The sequence below is a fragment of the Chionomys nivalis genome, chromosome 5 (genome assembly GCF_950005125.1).
Source record: "Chionomys nivalis chromosome 5, mChiNiv1.1, whole genome shotgun sequence".
In the NCBI taxonomy this organism is placed as follows: domain Eukaryota; kingdom Metazoa; phylum Chordata; class Mammalia; order Rodentia; family Cricetidae; genus Chionomys; species Chionomys nivalis.
The window spans coordinates 12,599,108-12,624,186 of NC_080090.1; the positions used below are offsets into that span (position 1 = coordinate 12,599,108).

The window sequence follows — 25,079 nt, forward strand, 5'->3', positions numbered from 1 at the left end:
AACACAGAGCATAAAGCTTGAGGGTGTGACGGCAAGAAACACAGACAGACAGAACGATGCATCTGACTTTCAGGGGAGAAGAGGAAGCCAAGACAGGTGACCTGGCAGACATGAAAACAGTTCCCCTAATTCTTCCTTAGTGGTGTGTGAGGTGTGCGGCTGGGAGAGAAGAGCTCACAGTCCATGGTCTTGGCTTTCTCTCCTCCACAGTGGAGGATGGGCACTGCCGTGCTTCAGAGGCAGGGAGAACTCTGAAGCGTTCTGAGTCTCTGCGCAGTGGGAAGCTAGTCCTGGACGGAAGGCCTAGAGTGGTGAGTGCCCCCAGGCCTCTGGGAGCAGCCTGGCATTCATGCGAAGAGGCAGGTACTATGGTAATGAGCCCAGTCTGGCTGCACTGCCAGAGGGGCAGGAGTGAGGATGCAGAGCAGGGAGTCGGAGTCAGACTCCTTATGGCTTTGCTCGGAGGAAGTGGCACAGCCTGGCCAGCCCATAAGCTTTTCACAACAAACAACACAGACCCAGATGAGCGCTATCTAGGGACACTGCACAGGGCCACTGCACGCAGGATGAGGGGATGTGGGATGGGAAGGCTGGGAGACCTGGAGGTTGGGATGCCACCATCCTGCCCCTGGTCTCAGGGAATGTCCATGCCTTGGGGCTCCTCTGTGACTTCCTCTGAGAGTCTGCCCCAGGCAGCATCAGGCTACTGTTTCAAACCAGACGCTGCTCCCGCCATCCTGGCTCCACTGCTCTCCGTCCTCCTCCGGGCAGATGCCAGCTTAGAAAGGCAGGGGAGAGTCAGACAAGACTCCTGAAAAGGGGAGCACTCTGGGTGAGGGGGAGCCCCTCCTTTAATCCTTCTAGACCTCAGTTCCCCTGTTCCCCAGCTTGGCCTGCCAGCCCCAGACCTTACCTAAAAACCTCATGGTCTCCTGGGATCACATGATGAGACACACCCCCGTTTGCCCCGCCCGGCAGTGGGAGTTGCCACCCGCTTTCACTGGTACCATGACCTCCGACTTGAAGTTCCTAGAAAGGAGACACAGTAGAGTCTTTGAATTATCTGAGGCAAGAAGAAAGACAGTCGGGGTTCTTCACACCCACGACATCTGCCTTGCCATCCTTCTCTGAAGTTCTGGCGGCACAGGCCCTACTATGAAGACCTCCACGGCTCCCTTCTTCCTTCCTGCCCCAAAGAGAGAAGCGCTGGCAGCTCAGAGCATCTAACACCAGCACTTCCCACTTGCACATCTGCCTTTTCCTTTGTTCAGTACTCGGGATTAAATGTAAGTCCTCTACTATAGGGCCGAAGCCCAGCCTGTCTCGCCGCTAGACCGCAACAATACCTCTGTGACGTGTTTTATAGATGAGCAAACTTCAAGCCAGAGATGAGACCTAAGTGGTGTCTCTGGCTGCTAGCAGAAGCTCCCTTGCCTGGGCCCGGAGTTCCTTCCACCCTATAACTGCTATTAGCCGGCCTGATTTTTGTGTTCACGTTCTTCAGCAAATTGTTCCTGCCCCTCCTGAGCAGATGAGCAGGGTGAGGCTAACTGGCCATGAGACTACGTACTGTTTTTTGTTGGCCTTTCTGAAGAGGGTGGGCTCGGAGCAGTAGGAGGACTTCCCCTTGTTCCCGATATTTAGACAGCTGGAGCAGCAGCCGCAGGGCCCAGTGGCTAGGGGGCCCTGCTGCATGGGCACCAGGCTACTGCTGATGCGTAGGGAGCCATTGACCAGGCAGTTGAGTGAGCGGCCACCAGGAGCTGAAGGCCGGGAGCTGTGCAGGCAGGGCAGTCGGGTCAGTGCAGGAAGGGGTGTGCTTGGGTCCAGGATGGGGGCCTCTGTGATGGTACTGTCATGGGAGCTTGTTCTGGAGACTTCAGGAGCTGGGGATACAGGCGGCCTGTTCTCCACCTCTGGGCGGACACTGGGGCCGTGCAGGTTCATGTGCAGTTTCCTCATGTGGTGTACCACTGCGGCCGCGTTGAAGGCTTGCTGAGGAGGCAGGGAGTGTCTGGTTCTGCTCTTCCAGCAGCTCCTGGGTTCCAGCTGCTCCCCGGGGCCTCTGGAAACCAACCTGCCCACGACCCAGCTCACAAAGGGCACAGGGCACTGTTGTTGCCTGGGAGAGGGATGCCCTAAGAAACCCGTCCACCAACCCCAGGTGGTCCAGCTTCCCGGGGACCCAGAAAACGCACAGCACGCTCAGCCTCTGAGCACAGCTCACCCTCCATTTGCTCTTGGCAAAGTTCTTCTGAATCTGGAGGCTGACAGATGGGTAGATGTCCCGGTGCAGGGCCGTGTTCCCGTCAATCCTGGCATGGAGGAGGGGACTTAACTACCAGGTGGCCCTGACACGCAAGTCAGAAGTTGGACAGGGCTCTGAGCATGCAGGACCAGGCTCAACTGGTCGGATATCCCTGGAAGAGAGTGATTCCAGCAGGAAAGGGCTCCTATATCTCCCTGGGCAGGCCTTAGGGGGCTTGTGCTTTGGCAAAACAAAAGACTCTGAGAACAGTGCGGACAAACTGTGGTCTTGGGGGCTGTGTGGCCTTAGGGGGCTTGTGCTTTGGCAAAACAAAAGACTCTGAGAACAGTGTGGACAAACTGTGGTCTTGGGGGCTGTGTGCTTGTCACCTGCCATTTGCAAGTGAGGGCTCACAGCTGTGAGCACTGGCAGGCATTCTGTGTGATCCTCAGCAAGGCTGAGTAGGTGCTGTTCATAGCAAAACCTCAACTGTCGGTCACCGGTCCCTTTACATCACAGAGTGACCTGTCACTGCTCCTCTTGGCTCAGTCCGTGTGGGGATACCCTCTGCAAGACCACCTTAAGCAGGCCGTGCCTTGCTCTTCTCTTTGGCTTCTTAGTCACCTGTCTCTAAGTGTTCCTCAGGCACGTGACATGTGCACGATACTGGTACAACCATCAGGGGACCAGAAATAAGTGAGAGAGATGGGGACGTGGTTGCCAGGAGCCTCTACTCTAGCTGTGTTGTGTCTCATGCCATGGGCCAGATAAATTCATGGCGAGCCAGGTAATTAAAAGGAAAAATGGAAGGTCTGCGTGGACTGAGAAGTCGGGGCTTCGGTGCAGGGATCTGGATCCCACAGGAGGCATGGAAGTCAAGAGTGTTGGGGAACTGTGAACCCCCAGATCCTGAATTTCTGGCAAACAACTTGTTTTCCTCTGCTCTGAGACAGCCTGCAGCTGCTCTGAGCACGAGACCCTCAGGAGTTCCCGATGGCAGGAGAGTGTTTTCTGGTGGGTTTGGCTGGGGTATGGCTATCAGTTAGGGATCCCTATATAAGCTGCTCCTGGACACAATAAAGGGGGCATTCCTGTTTCAAGGATGACCCATGTCTCTGTCTGTGTGTCTTTGTGTGTTTCAATCTCCAGCCCCTTGCCTGGTTCACGAACTGTATAGTAGTTCATGGAGCGCAGACGGCCGTGGTGCACTATGAAGAGGAGGGATATTTTCTGTGGTGATCAAAGGTGAGGTAAAGAACAAGCCTGGAGTGAGGGTGTGGGGAGGCAGGAAGAGAGGTCTAGCTCTGAGGTCTCTCTGGATCAGAGATGGTTGGCTAGAATCGTGGACAATGGAGAAAGAAGCCTGGATAAGATCAGAGAATGCCTGGAGAGGCAAAGGACCTTGTCCTTGCTGTGGGAAGAGGTGGGGACAAGTGTCAGGCCTTGAGCAGAGGACCAGGGGTGATATGAAAAAAAGTGCCTCAAGATTTACTTATCACATCACGTGCACACACATGCACATACACACTACGATCTACAGAATTAGGGATTGACCTAGGCATGCCCTCTACCAGAAACATGCCCCTTAGGACAGGTTGCCTTTGTGGTAACTACCAGTCAGCATTGTACCATGTGGGAGCTGACACCTAACCTGAAGACTGAACCCTTGACCTTGGCCTCTGGAAGTGATTAGAGCAGGTCATTGGGCCCTACAGGTCAGTCTGCTGGCCCCTTGGGCCTGATGAACATGTGTGTGTTTCCTGGGTGCCTCAGCCCTGGCCTTGATGTCTGGGAGATCTTGGGAGTTGTTGGGAACCAGGAGAAAGGAGACGGAGCCCACCCCACGTCTCACTCACCAGGGGTGCCTTAGGGCCTTCTCGCAGGTGTACCGTTCATTTGGGTCCTTCTCCAGCAGATGGCAAATGAAATCCTTGGCTAAGGGGAATATCAGAGGCTCAGTTAAGGACCAGATTTCATGACTGATAGAAATTCACTGCCAGGCTGGTGGGTGGCAGTGAATGCATCTTTAGCTAATCTTGTAAAGAGGCGGTTTTAAGTCTTAAAGCAAGGAGAGGAAAAAATCCAAACCACCTAACAGCCCACCACAAGCCACCGAGAAGAGAGCTCCAGGCAGCCTCACCCACACATACAGGGGAACCTTGCCAGTCACGTCACACCAGTGTGCCTGCACACTGTGTGCCTGCAATTGCCGGTAAACACGTGGGCTAACACGTGAGTGCTAGCTTTTCCACCTCCGACTACCACTTACCAGGCCCTACAAGCATGCATGCCCCATTTCTCACATACAGGATGCATGCTGCCTTCTCCATCAAATAGCATGCGTGCTCCCTTCTTACATACAACATGCACACCGCCTTCTCTCCCAGCATGCGTGCCCTGCCCTCTCTCCTGCCAGCATGCATGCTGCCTTCTTTCACACGAGGGTCTGTTCTGTCCTGTTACCTAACACCAGGTTGTGTTCCCTGCCTATAACCCTCCTCTCTGCCAGACTTTCCACTCTTGGCCTCTCACCTGACCCACACTCCTCCTCACCCTCTCCCTAGACACTGTGCCTCCTTCTGGGAAAGCAAGAGCAGGGGTCCTAGCTTCAAATGCTTCACCTTTGAACCAGTTAAAGACTTCTCTACTCTCTCTGGCAGCTTCTTCTGAACCCCAGGGACCATCAACTCCATTAAGATATTTTTCTCTTGTAGCCTCTGCCTTCACCTCACCTGACTCAGAAATGTCATCCCAGAACGGAGACTCAAACTCATAGTAGCCTTCTTTGATCTTCTCAAAAAGTTTTGATTCCGTTTCTTCATAGAAAGGAGGATACCCACACAACCTGCAGGAAGACAGGAAGGAGGGAGTCAGCTAGACATTCCCTCTTCCCTGGACCAACTTGCAGCCTCCCACTGTACACATTCATAGTCAACGAGGCTCTCAGACCAGCAGTGTGACTAGGAGCTTCATCATTCAGAACGGGAAGGTCCCATAGAGTACATGCAGAGCTAAGGCCTGAAGAGGAGTCTCTGGAAGGACCCTGTGCAGGACATTTGCCCACCGAGCCCTTTCTTCCTCTGGCTCCTGGGTGATTTCTACAGAGCACCCTTAAGTAGGATGGGGAACATTACAAGGATGTTTTGGTCTATTTTTTTGAGACAAGGGTCTCATGTAGCCCAAGTTAATTTCAAACTTTTATATAGCTAAAGATTACCTTGAACTTCTGCTTCTCCTGCCTCTATATCCCCAGTACTAAGACTACATTTGTGTGCTACCATAACCAGGTTTTATTTTCCAAAAGGATGCTTTATTTTATATGCTTATCTGTGTCTGTGTGTCACACGTACACAGGTATGCGCAGAGGCCAGAAGAGGACATCAGATACCCCTGGAGCTAGAGTTACTACGATGTGGGTTTTCTGGAAAAGCACAAGTGTTCTTAACTTCCGAGATTTCTCTCTCCAGCCCCTTTCTTACCACTCAGTTTTATACTGTGCTGTGATTGAACTCAGGGCTTCATGCACATTAGACCAGGCCTTTACCAACTGAGCTCCATCCCCAGGTCCCAAGGGGACAACTCAGGCAGATGTTATTTAGGTAAATGAGTTAGAGCATTATTTAACGGAATCCTCACTAAGAGGCAAGGGTTATTCCCCAAGAACAAAGCTGGTGGCTATGGTGGGGGAATGCTGGGTGTGTGTGGGGGTGGGGGCGGGAGCCTTGGGAAGGCCAGGAAAGGGAGTGCCTGATGGTGTGTGGAGAAAAGGACGTGCCTGGGAAACTCGTTCACGATGTTGCCTTTGGCTGGTGTCACTGTTGGGTGTGGGGAGCCGAGATGATTCAGCCTACCTTGTTTCTAAGCCTTGACCTCTCATTTTCTGCTGGTTCTACAGAGTGGCTGGAACTCAGTAGAGTCCCACAGAGGGTGGTACTACAGAGCCCGAATGAGGGTGGTCCAGAGGGCCGAAGAGTTGAGTGCATGCTGGCTTCTGTTCATGGCTTAGAGTTTAGAGGACGTGTGTGTGTGAGCTTGTACATAAGTGAGCTTGTGTGTCTGTGTGTGTATCTTTGTGTGTATATACATAAGTGAGCTTGTGTGTGTACATGAGTGAACATGTGTGTGTACAAGAGTGAGCATGTGTGTACATAAGGAAGAGTATGTCTGTACATAAGTGAGTGTATGTGTACACAAATGAGCTTGTGTATGTACACGAGTGAACATGTGTAGGTACATAGTGAGCTTGTATGTGTACATGAGTGAACGTGTGTGTACATAAGTGAGCATGTGTGTACATAAGTAGGAGTATGTCTGTACATAGTGAGCTTGTGTGTACATAAGTGAGCGTGTGTGTGTACATAAGTAGGAGTGTGTGTGTACACAAGTGAGCTTGTGTGCCTGTGTTTACACATGCATATACAGATCCTGAGGGAAGAAGAGGTGGCAGACCCTGAGACCCACACGGACGGCAGCTTTTACTCACAGTATGTACGTGATGACACCGATGGACCAGCAGTCCACAGCCTTACTGTAGGGCTTCTGAGCCAGCACTTCTGGAGCTGTAGGAAATCAATGGTAGGTTCAGGGCTAGGGACAAGAGAAGAGGCCAGAGACACGAGTAGAGGACAGGAAAAGGGATGGGAGTAGGGGTGGGAGAGTAAGGTAGGGAGCATCTGTGAGACTGGAAACTCCCCAAAGGCAGGGACTATATCTCCCCACGCAGACTCAGAGAGGAGAGACCTGTTCCTCCATCAGTCCGGGAGTTTCCATAAGCTGTGTATGACTCCAGCCTTGTCGCTCCCATCAGACTAAGAACTCTCTGAGAGGGTCTGTCTCTGCTCACATGGGTGACCCTCTGAGAGCAACACCTGTCCATGCTCACGTGGGGGACTCTCTGAGAGCAACACCTGTCTTTGCTCACATGGGGGACCCTCAGGATAAGGACCAGTCTCTGCCTTTGGAGCAGGGATCTGCAGGGTGGTGTGGGTCTCTCCTCGACTGCAACAAGAGTCCTGTGAAGCAGAGGCTCTGTATTCTGGTCACCTCTGGAAACTTCCAGAAAGTGGTAGAAACTTGCTCACCTATCTCTGGGCACCTACCAAGGGCAGGAACTTGAGGGCTTAGTAAGGCCATTGGCCATGCCTCCCTCAGATTGGGAGAGCCAGGCAGACAGAGCTGCCTTCTGAGGGCACCCCAGTATTGAGTTTAGTATCCATAGACTCGCCGGGCGGTGGTGGCGCACGCCTTTAATCCCAGCACTCGGGAGGCAGAGGCAGGCGGATCTCTGTGAGTTCGAGACCAGCCTGGTCTACAAGAGCTAGTTCCAGGACAGGCTCCAAAACCACAGAGAAACCCTGTCTCAAAAAACCAAAAAAATAAAAAAAAAAAAAATAAAAAAATAAAAAATAAAAAATAGTATCCATAGACTCCCACACCTTTAGGTGAGTGACTAACTGCCTATGAGGGAGAACAAGTTCTTTCTGGGTATCTGGGCTCCGACTTTCCCAAGTCCATCAGGCGGTTGTTGCCTAAATAGAGAATATTCTCTTTCCTCCTCCTCCTCTCAGGTCCAAAGACTGCGATCATCAAGTGCCCGGTTGGTTCTTCTCTTTTCAGGAGTTCTGGGGGCTGGAAGGGCACAGTGCCCAGATTCTGCCACTCCTGTGTGCTTCCCAGAGTTACATGAGGTGCCCACACCCCTTGGGTCCAAACTCATCATCATGCGGAAACAGACTCCTAGCAGTTGGGTCTTCTAGTGTAGGGGAAAGGGGTGAGTGCTCCACCCCTTAGCTCTCTGCCAATCTCAGGTTGTGGTGGTGGCAGCATATGCCTGGAGGTACTATTGGAAGGGCTCAGGGCAGGTTCTGCAGAGAGCAGGATTAGAGAGGCAAATGGACTGGCCAAGTGCTCAGTAGACAGTCCCCGGGGATGAACATGTCCACACATAGTCACTTTTCTCTGTGAGTTATATCACAGTTGTGCTGGTTGACTTAACACAAGCTAGAGCTATTTAGGGAGAGGGCACATCAGTTGAGGAGCTGCCTCCAGCAGATTGGCCTCTGGGTAGGGTGTGTGGGGCACTCTATTGATTTAGGGTTGATGTGAGATGAGGAACCCAATCCATTATGGTTGGTGCCACCAACCGCTGGGCAAGTGATCCTGTGTGGTATAAAAAGCAGGCTGAGCAAGCCAGTCAGAAGCACTCTTCCGTGGCCTCTGCTTCAGTTCCTGCCTCCAGGTTCCTGCCTGGAGCACCTGCCCTGACTTCTCTGGATGAACTGTGTCGGGATGTGTAAGCCAAATGAAACTTTTCCTGTCTTAGGTTTGTTTCTGTCAGTGTTTTATCATAGCTGTAGAGAAGGATAGAAATTGCTGCCAGAAAAAGTGGGGGTATTACTGAGACAGAACTGATCATGGGGTAGATTGTGGAGGGCTTCAGGACATTGGGCTCAAAAAGACCATCGAATGCCCAGAGATTAATTAGCTATTATGGGATTTTAAAAGACAGGACTGTCAAGAGGTATACAAACGATGGAGGCCCGACTTGTGAAATTTCAGGGAAGTAAATGCTATCAGGGCTGTGTGAGAGATATTTTGAATTAAGAATCCATGGCATATGGTCAACTGGAGCTGAAAAATTATCTGAGATTAGCAAGAGACCAGCACTATTGAGCTTAAATTTCCTGGGAACTGTTTCTTCAGGGTCAGCACACAGAAGCGGTAGTCTGGGTACATCGGACTGCACATCGAGCTGGTGGCAGAACTTGGCAAATAATGTAGAAGAGTCTGCCACACGTGACTGGTTTTGAAAGCATGAATGGATCACGGAGAGCAGCTCAGGATTGGCACTGCATGTTGGTGTTGGAGGCCAGGAGAGGCTGAAAGTGCAGCTTCATTGCAGTAGAGACCTCAGGATAACACAGACTCCAGGAGTGTGGGATGGCCACCAAGGATGGTAACAGCTATGGAGTACAGTTGGCTTGAGTCTATGGGACAAACTGTTTGTGATGTGCATAGCAGAGCCAGGGAAATGAGCTGTCCAAGCCCATTGGAGCTAAGAAAGCAATGAACCCCAAATGTCAACACTGATCTATTTACTTTGTTAGATTCTGGTTTTGCTTTGATTTGATTGAAACTGTATTCTGATTCTCTCTTGGAGTAAGAAAGTATTCAACTTGCTTTGTATTTTACAGGAAGCTCAGTTAAGAGACTAGAAATTTTTTAAAAAGATGCTGAACTTTTAAAGTGTTGGAAATTTTAAAGGCTGTGTTTAATGTGTTCTTAATATGTTATCTTGAAAACAAGAAAGTAAAGGTTACGGTTTAACAGTTCCGTAGCTGTGTTTTAAACTGACATGGTATCAATGGTGCTGGGGAGTTTATATCAACTTGACACAAGCTAGAGCTATCTGGGAAGAAGGAACCTCAGTTAAGGAACTGTTGCCATCAGATTGGCCTGTGAGCAAGTCTTTGGTATATTTTTCATACTTAATAATTGATTTGGGAGGACCCAGTCCTCTGTGGGCGGTGTCATCTCTGAGCAAGTGATCTGGGCTGTATAGGAAAGGGAGCTGAGCAAGCCATGGGGAGTAAGCCAGTAAGCAGCATTCCTCCATGGCCTCTTCTTCACTTCCTGTTTCCTATTCCTGAGTTTCCGCTTTGACTTTACCTACACGCTATAAGATATAAGATGGAATAACCCCTGTCCTCTTCCGGTCATGATGTTTACCACACACAGCCACAAAAAGCAAGCTAGAACACTCGTGGTTGAACAAACACACGGCCAGCTTCTGCAACTCCTGGACTCACCCACGTAGCCTGGGGTCCCACAGGCTGTGGACATGACTCCATTCTGCTCCATCTTAGATAGTCCGAAGTCAGTGATCATGATCTTGGAGTTCTCCTCAGGGGTGAGGTACAGCAGGTTCTCGGGCTACAGAAGATACACAGCATATAAAGGAACCACCTGAATGGTGTTCGGGTCCTTCTTGATATGGAGTTTCCTGGAATGCTAAGCCCTGGGCTCCCAATTCAGAGGCCACAACCCCTTTATCCATTTTTTCCACCTTCTTCTTATCTGTACCTTTTCTCAGCATCCAAGAACTCTGTATCTTGCTTATGGTCCTGGCTTTGCTCACCTCTCCCCACTCCCAACCACTCTAAGATGCATTTTGCAGGACCAAACCCTTGGCTAATTGTCTCTTATCTCCCAAAGCCTACTGTGGTGCCTGCTATGGTTTAGACCCTTAGAGAGTGTTTGTTATGCTTGAATTTGACTGGCTGTGAGGTATTTTGACATCTTAATGGGGCGAGCATTCAAAGGCTCTTAAAAAGGCTAAGGCATAGCTGAACAATGACCATCTATGATCAGCATAAAAAATCTTAGAGCAGAAGCAGCCTTTTGAGTCCAACCAGGCCAACATTCCCTGAGAGTTTTACTGCCCAGTCTGATGCAGTACCATGAGGCTCACTCGGCTTTCCTGACATGCATTTCCCACCCAGCACTCCTGCCCTGTCACCTTGAGGTCTCTGTGGACGATGCCATTCTCATGGAGGTATTTCACTGCCGACAAGACCTGCTGGATGACCAGGCTGGCATCTTTCTCTGTGTAGACACCACGCTCCAGGATCCGGTCAAAAAGCTCACCCCCAGAAACACTGTAGATACAAGAATCTGATTCTGTATCAGGTCAAATGGCAAGCACTTCTCTGTAGTCATGGGCTGTAAGCACGGGCAGACACCCGGAATTGAGATTTGAGGGTGCAGGAAGGCACTCTTCCGCCTCAGAATATTCCCTCTAGGTGTTTAGGATGATCGCTAGGGACCATTTCTTTGGTTTAAGTGTCGGTTGTTCTCTTTCTGGAAGCTTTAGTATAATTCAAATGGCCTTGGTTAGAGTACCTGGAAAAGCTAGGGATTCCTTCCTATGGATACCAACTGTCCTTGCTTTCTTGGGACACAAGAAACCATTATAACACAGAGAGGTGATTCAAAATTGGACAAAGTATGAAAATGAGATTAATTATGCATACCTTTGTAACAGAACTTCCTTCCCCTTTAGGGAAACTGGGCAACCTATGGCTGCAGCTTCAGATAGGGACAAAGGAGTATTTTGAAACTTGAATGGTATGGGAAATGAAGACTTTGGAGCTTAAAAATCAAGCCTGACCCTCCATTATCTTTGATATCATCTATACTATGTTTCTAGAAGTTTCTGGCCAGTTCTCAATGCCAGGGCCAGAGAAGTCGCTGTCTCCAGGGAAAGACTGTGCTTTCCTCGAGTATATTCTTAATATTTCTAGGTATCATGTTGAAACCCGACCCTTTGTAGTTCCAACAGGTCCACCCCTACGACCCCACAAAGCAGGTGCAACTCTCACTTCCATGTGGTGGTGACAGACACAGAGACCATTCTACAGTTGTACAAAAGAATATACCACATAGCCTGTATGGAATGTAAGTAGGTCTCTCCCGAGAGATTTGTTCTTTATGTTGAACTGAAATCATCTACCTAAGCTTTCCGCTGTTTAAAATCACGTTATCCTAGAGTGATGCTGATATGTTTACTACTGAGTCCATAGACATAGACTCATTAAGGTGGTGCCAGAGAAGGGTTCTGGTGGCTTACATCATGCCTGGCATTTGCCTCTTCAGTGGCCGAGTGATTGGGAAGTCCGAGAAGATTTGCGGGTAGCAAAGAGCATGCACAGCTATTGTCTGCTCCTAGGAAATATCCCATCTGCAAGCCTGTGCTGGTATGAACCAGCTCAATCAGCCCAGGGTAGCCCTTTAGCGCAGCACCAGAAGCACACTGACCCAGAAGGACAGCAGTTCAGAGCCCTTGGAGCTTTCTTAACTTTATCCCTTGACCTTCCTCCCCAAGGGCTCTTTAGGGATGAGGATCACCTTCACTTACAGCTGCATGACCAGGTAGTAGTGGGTGGTGCTCTCGTAGATGTCCTCCAGGGTCACGATGTTCTCGTGCTTGATCCTGGAAAAGATTAGAATCCTGTGATGGGGATGTGGTTCAGGTGGTCCAGACAAAGACAGTAGACTTATACGCAATTTCTATCAGATGCTTTGGATGGATGTGTAAGAGGTCTGAGAAGCCTTCCTGATGAGGTCAGCACAAAGCAGCTGTGGATGAAAGACCTCTCTGTCTGTGGGCAGCACCATTCCAGGGGCTGGGAGTCCAGGATGACTGAAACAGAGGAAGTGAGCTGAGCACCAGCAATCCTCTCTCTGCTTCCTGCTGTGGGTGTGATGCGCACGGCCGCCTGGTGTTCCTGCCTCTTCTTTTCCATAATGGACTAGATCCTTTAAACTGAGTCAAACAAACCCTTCCTTCTTTACATTTTAGACTGAAAAGTACATCTCTGTCATAGAGTTGTATCAGGATTAAAAGAGGAAAATGCAGGTGGCGCAGTGATTAAGGTGCTTGCTGCAGAAGTCTGCTGACGTGAGTCTAACCCCTGGGACCAGCGTGAGGTTCCTTAAACCTCCACTGCCCACCATGGCATGTGTGCTCACACATCATGTACACGGTGGCGCACGCCTTTAATCCCAGCACTTGGGAGGCAGAAGCAGGTGGATCTCTGTGAGTTCGAGACCAGCCTGGTCTACAAGAGCTAGTTCCACAGAGAAACCCTGTCTTGAAAAACCAAAAAAAAAAAAAAAAAAAAAGCACATTGTAAAAAATTTTAAAAATGAAAATGCGCAAAATGCATAGTATAGTGCTTGATGCTTGGGAAAGATGTAACCAGTGGTAAATATCTAATTTAAAGTATCTTTATACCCCAGAGTTGGTACTATGGTCCCTAGAAGGACTCTACCACCTTTATAGGCTGGTAATGCTCATATTGACTTCCTTATGATTCATGCATTGAACTTATGTGTACTGAATATCAAGGCTGTTACACAGTGCAGTAAGAAAGATCACCAGAGTGCACTTCCCCCCACCCTCCAGCCCAGGCTTTTCCCTGCAGAGATAAGTGGCCGTCTCCAGTACATATGTTCCAACGGATTTCTTCTTGCTTCCTTGAAGTTTATGCTTTTTGTTCTTTATTCCAAGCAATAGTTTCACTTTCTACTTAGTGGGCACTTGGCTTAGTTTCAGGGTCATTTAAATGCTCTGCTCTGTGGCACTCTCGCTGGTTAACCCCTAACTCTCTCCTCACAATCCTGCCACTCATGCCTTCTACCCTGTGTAAACTGATGTGAAAGGTTTTATAACGGGTCTCCCATCCTCAGGGCTGGTTTCCTTACCCCACCTTCTTGCACGTCTAAGAGGGATGATTATTCATCTGATTCTGTCTCCTTGTTTGAAATCCACCCATCAGTCCTCTTTGTTCATATGATAAAGCCAGCATCCTTGATCCTCTGCAAACCTTGTTCCAGTCCACACTCCATTCACACTGCCTGTCCTTGATGCTACCCACGCAAAGTGTGGGAGTTCTGGTCCATCCTCCGTCCTCACACTTCCATGATTCTGCACAAATTCTTGCAAAGCTCCTGACTTTCCTTTCTGTGCTACCTCCTTGCACACAAAATTCCACTCGCTCATCAAAGTCTTTCTTCTTGGAAAATGTACCAAATCATTCACATTCATGGGGCATGTGGGCCAGCAAAAAAATGAACCCGTCATCTCCGTACCATACTCTCTGCTGGATTATAGCCGGTCAGGTGGGAGACAAAGTAATTATGGGTGCTTCTCCCCAGCTGGGCAGTGTGGGCTCCTGGGCGATACCTGTCTCATCCAACGGTTCTGATCGTGTGTCAGTGCACCTGCCATGGCTTTCAGCGTGCCGCAGGCGTCCCACAGGCTCAAGGTAAGAGCCTCACAGTGATACGTCAGTACAGCCTCAGGCAGTTTCCAGGACGCCTGTGGGTTCTCTCTGGATCAAACCAAGGCTAATTCTCAAGACCCCACTGCCTCTGCAGTCATCGATTCTTCCTGCTGTCAGTCATTAAGCAGGCTGTCGGTTCTCTGAGCTACGCACTCTCTGGCCTACATGTATGAGCGAGTGAGTCCACCAGTCCATTTGCTGGGCAAACAATTCCTCTGGCTGAGCTGCCTGTCTAACCTGACAACAATTCAGAAGGCGCGAGGCCCACAGGTGTGGGAACCCCGAGGGAAGGGCAGTCAGAATCCCACAGCTGCACCTGCCTCCCCGTCCCCGCTGCCGGCTCTGGCAACTACTCACCTTTTCAACACAGCAATCTCGTTCTCTAGGCTACTGTCCCGGAAGGCCGGTGACTTCTTGATGCACTTCAGGGCAAAAAGTTTCCCAGTCACTCTCTGCTTCACCAGGAACACCTCTGAGAAGGCTCCTCTGTGGGGAAGAGGCCAAGACAGAGAATGTGGCTCTGGTTGACAGAGAACGTGCCTGAAGCCAAGGGGAAGGACAAAGAGGAACGTGTGGGTGACAAGTTCCCTTCGTCACCATGAACTCAAATGAGCCGCATGCCCGTGACCTATCGTCTGACATGCCAGTGTGCTCTTCGCTTTGTAGATGGCATGGGATCGATGAGGGGACTAGGTGGCTGCTTTTCCCTGTGTCCTCCCCACAGACTGCTTCAGCTGTGGACATTTTTCCCTATGGCAAACACCATTGAAGCTTGGCAAAACCGATTCACTTCCAATCAAGATGGTGCAGTATGGCCAGTGGTGGTTGTGGGAGGCCAGACTCACATGCAGTGAGAGAAGAAAGACTCGTGGATAAGCTTAATTGGTTTTTATTTATGAATTATTTAATTTAACTTTATGGGGTCTTACTACCTTTAAGACAGCTCTCAAACTCCTGGGATCATGTGATCCTCTTGCCTCCACTTCCCTAATAGCTGGGTCTAGAGGTGCATTTTATGAATGTACTGTTGGTAATCACCCCAGTTCTGTCCTCAGAAGACAAGGAGGGTGACTACCCACAACTTCCTCCTAGGAGTCTCTACAGATGCTGCGGCACAATGGTTGGAACCCAGTAGGATTTGACAGCCTTCAGGGGTGAAGGGCCCCTGAGATCAGCCATCAGAACCTGAGGTAACAGGTAAGCTAGGGTCAGAAGCTGGGGCTTGACGGTTCATGTTAGAATCTTAGCCTTTGAGGTGCGTGCTGTGCCAATCACAGCTGTGCTGTCCTTGCCGTTGGGGAATGAGGGCAGGAGAAACCTGGACATGTCCAGGACAGACCCATTTCTTCTGCTGTGTTTGACTTTCTGATGGCTGAATCTGCAGGTGTGGGGCTGGAGGACACAGGGATGACGAGCAGTGACCCGCTAACAGTTGGATCTACGTGGAAGGGTTTATTTGAGTCAATTCCATCTTTTCCTTATGTCTAAACTTCCTTGAAAGCCAGATCCATAGCTCTGAAACGGCTCCTGCTTCCTTCTAGGTTTGCACAGGGCTGCAGTGGGGGGGCCTCTCTGATCACCAGAAGGAAGGACATATCTGCCTCTGGGATGTCTCCTAGGAGACAGAGTCACATCAGCTCTCCTCAAGCTGTGCTTCTTGCTCTCCACTTCTTGAGTTTATGGCTGGTTAGCAAATCATTTTGATTCACGTGTGAGCCTTGTCTCTCTTCCACCAGCCGCCACTTTCCAGCCACCCCCCATGTTGGCAGGGTCCTTGAAGGAAGGTCAGGGCTCTGATAAGCAGCACTGCCTCTGTGTCCCCCTGTGCATGCACAGTCGGGTACCTCCCTGTGTAGGGACGGCCTGAGTCTCTTCCCAGTGGTGCCTGGTGCCTGTCTGTCTACAGAAAGAATGGGCATCTCTCACAGTATGAGGTCATGGTCTTCTGGCCAGGACAGGGTGAAGCGACGCTTAGGCAACACTGGCTAGGAAGCTTGCTAGAGGGGGCAGCCTGCGGACTCCGCGCTTTACTGGGCCCAATTATCCCTGTCTCATTAGCTGGCCAGCTGGGATTCTGAAGAGGCGAACACTGGTGGCTGGAGCTGCTGGCTGGTCTGCATCAGAACCTCTGACCTCCTGGGGACAGGCAGGACTGAGTGGCCAGTCTCCTCCAGACAAGCAGCCTCATATGGAGTCAGCCAACCATGTGATTGCTGTCTAGGGGGCCAGCCTAGGCACCGTGGGCTCCAGCATTTGTAAAGCACTGGAATAAGGAGAAGAGGGGGCAAAGGGGAAGTGATGGGGTGAGGAACCCACCTGCTCTCTGGGAGTCTGTTAGGAGCCTCTGGGTGGCTTAGGAGAGAGAATCCGGGGAGGGGTTGGCATCTCCTGAGGGCTCTGGGTCATTAAAGTAACAGGTACCTCTTCTGCCACTCTCACCCCGGTGCTATAACATTCTGTCCAAGTCTCTCAGTGCAAACTGGGAGCGAGTTCCAGGGTCTAACCTCCCCCAGCAGGCAGCCCAGCCCCGGGACTTACGATCCCAGCACTTCCATGAATATGAAGGTTTTCCTGATATTGGTGGTCTGTTTCTTCCAGGAACCACAGTCGTCGTCCTCCTCCTCCTCCTTTCGCCCCATCCCCTCCAGAGTTGAAGCTGCTTGGGAAGCTTCGTGGGAGGCAGGAAAGCAAGACAGGGTCTGGTCAAAGTGTTTCTCAAATAAGACAGAACAGGTTGCAAGAGAATCTAAAACACCCAAATCATGACGTAATGGCCAAAGGAGAGACTGGGAGCAGAACCTGGGAAATGGCAAAAATAAGAGCATTCTCACATTGGCCTTCTAAAATGCTAGCACAACTCCGGTGAATGGCGGCTTTGCATCTGCTCGCTAGACGCAGGAGGGTGTAGACTGAGGGTAGAGACCCGACGTCAATCTGCGCGTTAGTCAAGGTGCATGCGTTAGTGAAGGTGCACAGTGTTAGTGAAGGTGCACAGCGTTAGTGAAGGTGCTCAGAGTTAGTGAAGGTGCTCAGAGTTAGTGAAGGTGCACGCATAGTGAAGGTGCTCAGCATTAGTGAAGGTGTACAGCGTTAGTGAAGGTGCACAGCATTAGTGAAGGTGCACAGCGTTAGTGAAAGTGCTCAGAGTTAGTGAGGTGCACAGTGTTAGTGAAAGTGCTCAGAGTGAGTGAAGGTGCTCAGCGTTAGTGAAGGTGCTCAGAGTTAGTGAAGGTGTACAGCGTTAGTGAAGGTGCACAGCGTTAGTGAAGGTGAACAGCGTTAGTGAAGGTGCTCAGCGTTAGTGAAGGTGCACAGCGTTAGTGAAGGTGCACAGCGTTAGTGAAGGTGCACAGCGTTAGTGAAGGTGCACAGCGTTAGTGAAGGTGCACACGTTAGTGAAGGTGCACAGCATTAGTGAAGGTGCACAGCATTAGTGAAGGTGCACAGCGTTATGAAGGTGCATGCGTTAGTGAAGGTGCACAGCGTTAGTGAAGATGCACACGTTAGTGAAGGTGCACAGCACATAGACTGACATGGTGCACCTAGTCCTTGGGCATCTGAGCTAAGCTGGGGAACTTCCTGTTTATTCAGTCTCTGGAGTCAGCCTGGCTCCTTCCCTCATCTTGCTCCTACTTGGAGCAGCTTCTGTGAAGGAGCCGTGTGTTTCCCCTGCCATCCCCACAGCCTGCTCATGGAGCTGGGTGGATTTTCGTTAGCATCTGAACGGAAGCCTGCCTCAATGTAGATAGGTAATAGTGGACAAGCTGGACCACGGCCCTCCTTCCTGGGGCAGCCAGGTGATGCGTCAGTCAGTGACACCCATGACGATGGCTAAGTGACACGAGACTTGGGTAACGGGGACAAAGAAGGGGTCTTCAGATAAGGACAGGGGAGGCATTGTAAGCAGCTGAGACCTGAAGCCGGCAAAGGAGTCAAACAAGTGAAAACCTGCACAGAGCTGCTATCCTACAGAAAAATAGAGGTTGGGGTTCCCAAGGCAGCGAAGCCAGGACAGTGGAGTATATGGCTACTGAGTGTCAGTGATAAGAGGGACACCACTTCAGCCAACACCCTCTACCCTTGAACCTGACAGAGAAGTAGGGAAATATGTCCGGTGGTTACTCCTTTTAGGCAGTGGCACTGATCCCACTTTAAAACAAAAACACATGCCTGTAAAAATCCCTGAGGCCATTTAGAAGGCTGTGGAGATAGCGCAGCCAATAAAGTGCTCATTTGAAAGTCAGAGGACGTGAGTTTGAGCTCTAGGAATAGTTGAACATAGTAACACATGTGTGTAACTCTAGCGTGTGCGGGAGGGGAGGTGGAGACAGGTGGATCTCCTGGGCTTACTGCTGGGCCAGCCTGTTCTCCTCAGTGAGGTCACAAAAACACCACCACCACCACCACCACAACAACAACACAACACCAGCAGCAGCATCTGAGGCCTTACACAGACACACATTCATGTGTACTCACACATGCTTACATATGCACAACATGCATTTGCTTCTGCAACTTTATGTTAGGTAAACAGCACTGGTTTGAATCCTAGGTTCGAATCCCCTCTCTCTATTAACGTCTTGGCCTGGGTGGGACAGGTGCCCTGAGGATGATGGATAGTGTGCAGCCTGAGCTTGATGCCTTTGCATATTACAAACCCCAAACCTCTCAGGAGTCTTGGGTTGGGGGGGATGCCTGGACCCCACCTACCGGGCAGCCAGGAAAGGAAGGGGACAGTTGTATTTGAGCTGTGCATGGCAGTATGTCAGGCTTATGGCTGGGCTGGCTAGTACCCAGAGATAGCGTCCTATTGGATATCACCCTTGGTGGGCCGTCTTGAAGAAGGAGCAGCCAGGGTAAAGGGGTGCATGTTTAAATGAGCAGGATAGACAAGGTTGGTTTGTGCACCTCCCGTTGGGTTTCTCCCCTCCACAGAACAACGGGACTGGAGCTCGCTCTGGGTGAGGAGCTAAAGAAGAACGGGAGCCTGGGGACCTTGCCTGTGCACGCCACTCCCCCTTCAGGACCCGTGGAGAATGGCTGCCTGCTCTGCAGGAGGCTCCCAGGCCTCATTAGCTGATCTGTGCTCAATGTTCCTTCCTTCCCATTGCTCCAAAATAGCCTTAAAAACATAGTATTCTTAGCCGAGGAGAAGCCGTAGAAAACATCTTTCCCGCCCACCCCTCCTCCCATACAACAAGTCCTAACAATTTAGCTTCATCATCTGTGTGAAACACTCGGTGAAGATCTGGACCCCACACCTTCTAAAGCTGGTCTCCCACAATCCATCATACCCCAGAGACCTCCTGGGGAGGAGGCCCAGGTAGGGTTATCACAGGTAGGGGGAGAGGGGCTCACTCACCCTGCTACTTTCTGCTCTGGGCTCTCCCGCCTCTTCTCCCCTGACTTCAGAGACACCCTGAGATCTGATATTCTCTTTGCTTCCTAGGCATTCTGCTTCACACAGTTTCTCTTATCAACCTCCACTGGAGCTTCTTCCTTAGAGCTTAGGAGCAATTCCCACAGACTCCTCTGGAGCTTATGACCAATTCCACCTCTTTAGAGACATTCAAGGGGCATCCCCCATGTTGGCATGTGTGCCTGGTTTATGCCCCTCACTCCTCAACAAAGTGAGATCTTGCGAGGATTCTATACCAAAGACTCCTATACCAAAGACTCCTGGCAAAGAAAAATAACCGTGTTCATATAAAACCATCTCTGAATCACGAGGTAAACACCCTTTCATTCAGTGAGCATTTATTAAGTACTTCCTGTATACATACCCAGCACTGAATACAAGTATTTCTGTGACACAAGCCTGGGCCTGTAGGCACTTGCAATCTAGCCGGAAAGAATGGATACAGGTCTGTATCTATGTAACTATAGGCAGTGTGCCCAAGAACAAGCATTCCCAGCATGCGGTTCTCATGACTGAGCCTGGTGCACACAGGAGGTCTAGCTAGCCTGAGCCCCTGGAAAGTGGGCTGGTTCAGGTAGGAGCTGGGCTTAACATGGGCATGAATGGTAGATGTGTATACTTTTGCCCTGCAGAGCGTGGCACTCCACTACAGCCCTTGATATGAAGTACTGTCTGAAGCACAGAGAGGGAGGCAAAATGGTGGCAAAAAGCCAGATTTCCCTGCATCTTGTCGTTGCCCTGGCATCAGAAGGATGGGATCTGAATCCAGTCCCGAGTCTCTGAGACACTATCTAAGTCAGGTCAGTTCTTTTCCAGTTCTCTCCTGCAAGGTATTTGGTGTTTGGCCACCCTGTTTTAGGCAATCATCCTCTTTAGAAATAACCCCAAAGAGATGAAGGCTTAGTCTTGCTGCAGTCTTGGTCTTTCTTAGCCTCTTGGTGTCCTTTAAGTGTCTATCAAGGGAGGAGTCAGAGGGGACACTTCTTCCCAGAGGACATGCAGGACAATCTCAGTCATGGCATGTATGAGCCCTTCCCGTGCTTCTGGGACAGGCGCTCTAACCTGTGTTGGCAGCCAGCCTGGCCGTTGATGAGATGTGGCTGAGAGATGCTGGGCACGAGCCCAGCAGGCAACAGGCCTGACCATGGTGTCCCATGGGGCTCGCTCTCCTCTCCTTCCCAGTTCCACTGGGTCTGAGCTCCACCAAAATCAGAAAGAACTCTGGAAGATGAGGTACATCTGCAAGGTTCTCCCCACTGCTATCACTAAGCCCACATTTGCTAGGCCACATCATGACCCATACTTTCTGACTCTTTACTCCCTTGTTCAATGTGGCTATTTAGGACCATTTATGGAGTCAGTGTTGCTCTGTTAGCATCCTGGAATCATTGTACTAGAACCTGTTCTTCCCACCTCACGCATACAATGCAGGGATGTCATGGTACGTCTAAGCTCTCCTGCACACACCAGAAGGGCAGAGTCAGAGGATCTTTAGTGTGCCGCCTCTGTGGTTCTGAATCCGTGGATAATGGCTCTCGGTTCTGCCCACAGAGGATCCACTGCTGTACTTCCAACACGCCGCCTGCAGCTTCTTGGCAAGGCGTTACCTTGCTAGCTCTCGCCGACCCTAAATGAATCAAGGCACTCCGAGATTTGTTTTTCTTTTCTGGTGCTGGGGATCAAGTCCTTCCAGAGCCTCCCCCACTAAGCAAGCTCTGTACCCTAGAACTCTGCCCTCAGTTACCTAAGATTTCTTTGTTCTTCCCTCCTGGACTGCTGGAAGCATGGCCTTGTGGGCCCGTGGGTGCTGGGAGGGAGGTTATCAGTTGGGTCATCTTTAGTGAGAAAGTGTGCCCTGCCTCCAAGCAGAGCCAGAGACAGAGCGGACTACTCCGGTCCAGAGGGTGAAAGCTGGAGGTTTTCCTAACCTGGTACCACCATTTCCCAAAATTCTGACCTGCACCAGACTTTACTGTCCTCTGCAATACAGAGTCTGGGTTCAGAGCACACTGGGAGCTCCCGTCGTGGTTTGGTGCTCCCTGAGAAAAGATGGCTTTGCTGTGCTGTGGCTGCCTCTAGAGCCTCCGTCCACACCAGCTCCCAGAAGGCTCCGAGGACAACTACAGACACTAACTGTGGACTCTGCTAGCTGTCCCCACATTTCCTTGATGATGCTTTCTTAGTGCCCATCAGCAACAGGGACCTGGGGATGCTCACGAGGAGCCTTGGCTCACGCAGGTGGGGCCACCTCGAATACTATTTTTACTTTATCTTTTTGTGGAATATATGAAATTCCCAGCATCCCATTGCCAGCCATCACAGTCCTGCCCATTCTGGGGGTGTCACAAGCACATGGTGACCTCCGTAAAGCAGACACAAACTGTGTCTAGTCCATAGGTTACAGGACCCCAGAGCCCCGCTTCTGGGGAGGAACACCCAGGCCCACTCTGCTTGTTCTCAGCCTGTGACCACATGCCAATTTCTGCTCACAAAACAGCTGAAGAAGGTGTTCAGTTGGCCTGCAGTTTATTTCCATGGAAAACCCACATTTCCACATTTCAGCTCAACCAAATCATCTTATTGCTTGACAAGTTGGCTTAAGGTTAGGAGTGCACATCTCAGAGCAGAAGCAAGAGTCCTCTCTGTGGCTTGCCCTAGTGACCAAGAGGTTGGGATACAGTGACAGCCAGAAGACTGGAGTAGCTGCCTAGCCTTAACAACACTGGCCTTCTCAGTTTCATCTTCAGAATGGAACTAGCTCAATCTGGTCTATTACTCAGGATGTCTATGAGGTCAGAGGCATCGGAAGGCACGTGCATCCGCTCCAGCACACATGACATACCCACAGTACATGAGCTGAACACCGAGCGTGGGGGAAGAGCAGGGGCTGTAGGTGATGTTTTACCTACTGGTAAACATCCCGGTGGGGGTGGGCAGGACAGGAGATGTGGAGCTACTGCCCCTGAGCCACCATTGCTCCCCCAGTCCTCTCAGAATGTGAGCATCCATCTCCCTGGGGTTCTGGAAGCCTAGGAGACAGACCACTTCCATACCGTACAGCCCCACGTATGAACTCCGTATTCCACCTGGTCTTCAGCTGAGAAACTAGGCATCTACCTCAACGGGAGGGAAACAAGCCTGGGTATGTCTCTCCACACGCCATGTGCGGCTGTCCTTAAGAGTTAATGAGCATCATTTGTGTGTCTTGTGCCACACATTGATGGCTACGATGCCTAACATGCACGTATGAGGTACTTCTGCTGTGCAGGCCTGGGACTTGTTACAATTAAATATCACAACCAGGTACTTCGTTGTAGCTCTCAGAAAGGGACAGCAAGGATTCATACAGAAGAAGTCAGAGGACAGACAGGCTGGACTCAGGAAGCTGCACTGAGACGCTTGGAGTGACAAACCTTCCCCCTGGGGTCACAGCTTTGATCCTCACAGACAGGCTGAGCAACCCTTCCCCCATGGCTACTTTCTGTCTGGCAGCTGCTTTGCCCCAGCCCAGTTGCCCTTGACCATGGCGGCCTGCCTGCAATTGTAGAGGCAGCCACTGTCTTTCCCCAGACGCCACTGCTCCTCCTCTCATTCATGCTCCAGCTCATTCACTCCCGGGCTCTGGCATGCGGCAGCGGCTGGGTGCCATCTCTTGTCACTCACACACTCCGTGTGGCAGTTTATTTCTGGCTGTGTGTGCGTGTGTGCGTGCACGTGTGTGTTTGGGGGAGAAGAGCCCTCCTTTCAGAGAGAGACGTTTTCTTTTCCTTGTAGCCAGACTTTCTCTCAGGCCTTGTGGAATAAGGGGGCAAGGACTGAGCCCCTGGACAGAGCAGTGCTAAGCATTTTGCAGACATGATCCCTCTTGTGGTTTCCCTGCCACTTTTCAAAGTGACACCGTTTTATAGCTGAGATACTGGTCGAGAATGGTGTTCCAGGAAAAAATGCCATGCCCTGAATCAAGCAGTGTGAGACCGTGTCGGTCTGGGAGCCCAGTTCTAAGGTTTTGACCAGTCCAGTGTCCTTGTCAGTATACCACGGGACCTGTTGCCTCTTCTCTGGAGGTGGCTGCTGGGATGTCACTCATTTCCACCTTCTTCCTTATGATACTGTCATGCTGCAAAGCACCTGACTTATTCCTGGGAGACACATGGCTTCAGTGATCTGGGTTCAAATGCTACCAGCACAAAAGGGATGCCAGCGGTAGCTGACGTTATAGCAGGGATCCTTTTGTCCCCCTGAGAACCAGTGGCCCCGTCTACATGCTAAGTGGGGAACCATCTATCCCACCTCTGGATAAATTAAAAGCCCATTGCCAACTATGAAGTGCAGCGGTATCGGCTATTACTAAGCACTTTGTACTCCGGTCTGTTTCAGATATGGGTCTCATCTTTGTCCCCGGTTTAGCTCAGGTGCATAGGAATGATGGCTCCATTCTGCCTGTGGTCTGTGGTCCGTGATCCGGAAAAAATTCTCTCCTTACCCGAGATGGAACCTGCTGGACCCTCTTGACCCGACTCAGAGATTTTTCTCATGATCAATTCTCTGTCTCCAGAGCAGGAGACCGGCCAGGCTCACACTGCAGCCGGTCCTGCAGCCACCTCCACTATCCTCAGGGTTAATGTTGTGCGTCAAACTTACGTGGAGAGAGGGTGGGTGGTGAATTCAGACCTACTCTGAGCACCCCACAGAGCCACGCTAGGGAAGTTTAAAGATTCCAGGAGCAGACGGCCCCTGGGGAAGGTGAAGGAGCTGGGTTATGACTGACAGATTTAGCAGTTGAGCCGTGTCCTGCATCCTGATGCGGCAGCCTTGGCCCTGGGGTGGGAAGCCGAGTCCTGCAGGAACCCTGCTGCTGCAGGGCCTGAGGCCATCTTTTCCCTGGAGTAGGAAGAAGAATAGCCACAGGCTATGCACCCCAAGCAAGGATGCTGGTGTGGGCGGGGTATGCCTTCTCTTTGATAGATGGGTAGGTCCCAGAGGTGAGGGAATAAAAGGGGAGCTGGGAAAGGGGTGCCAAGGAGCTGTCAGTCCCGATGCCCCCTATCCAACCCCACCAGCCAGGAGCTCACTGAACTGGGCACAAAGCTCTCCTATTCCTCTCCCTGCTGGTAAGTAGAGAAGGTTCCCCTGGGTCAGCCCTGGAGGAATGATCCGATGTCTCCCCAAGGAAGCCCCTACCAGGCCCCCATTCAGACTTCTCTTTCCGGAGGCTACAACTTACCCTTAAGACCACATGAGCCAGGAGAGATTGGCAGGGGCTGAAAGAAAGTGAGTCTTTAAGCCCACTCTCCCTCCCAAGCCCCACGTTTCTTGTTAGACAAGATAACCTCCCCAAATCCCAGAGAAGAAAGAGATCGTCTTACCCAGGGACTCAGAATGAGGGTGCTCCAGACGTGGTCTTGGTCAGCAAGCCTGCTCCTACAGGTCTGTGAGGATTAGCTGCCCGGAGCTTTAACAATAAACCCAGTTAAAGGGGAGGAATGCAGGGGTTTTCTTTCCCAGGACCGTAACCAGGCAGCCTTAAAGGGGAGTAAAAGTAGCTAGAGTGGCTTGTATCTCTCCT

The 25,079-nt window shown here is 50.8% G+C and overlaps 1 protein-coding gene across 3 annotated transcripts; it reads right to left on the reverse strand.

Moving 5' to 3' along the window:
* On the reverse strand, window positions 1–25,054 carry Camk1g (calcium/calmodulin dependent protein kinase IG). 3 transcript variants are annotated; one of them, XM_057770669.1, is made up of 14 exons: window positions 24,880–25,054; window positions 24,738–24,774; window positions 16,633–16,762; window positions 14,452–14,580; window positions 12,165–12,239; window positions 10,767–10,905; window positions 10,057–10,180; window positions 6,732–6,807; window positions 4,981–5,093; window positions 4,105–4,183; window positions 2,228–2,315; window positions 1,571–1,995; window positions 914–1,029; window positions 1–778 (listed from the first exon to the last, which is right to left on the reverse strand). In XM_057770669.1, the coding sequence occupies exons 3-13, from the start codon at window positions 16,731–16,733 to the stop codon at window positions 939–941; spliced, it is 1,440 nt and encodes a 479-aa protein (XP_057626652.1). In that variant the 5' UTR covers window positions 16,734–16,762; window positions 24,738–24,774; window positions 24,880–25,054; the 3' UTR covers window positions 1–778; window positions 914–938. The 3 variants fall into 3 exon arrangements, with proteins under 3 accessions (XP_057626652.1, XP_057626649.1, XP_057626651.1); XM_057770666.1 differs by having other exon boundaries at window positions 1–811; XM_057770668.1 differs by lacking the exon at window positions 24,738–24,774 and having other exon boundaries at window positions 1–811.
* Window positions 25,055–25,079: the final 25 nt, after the last annotated feature.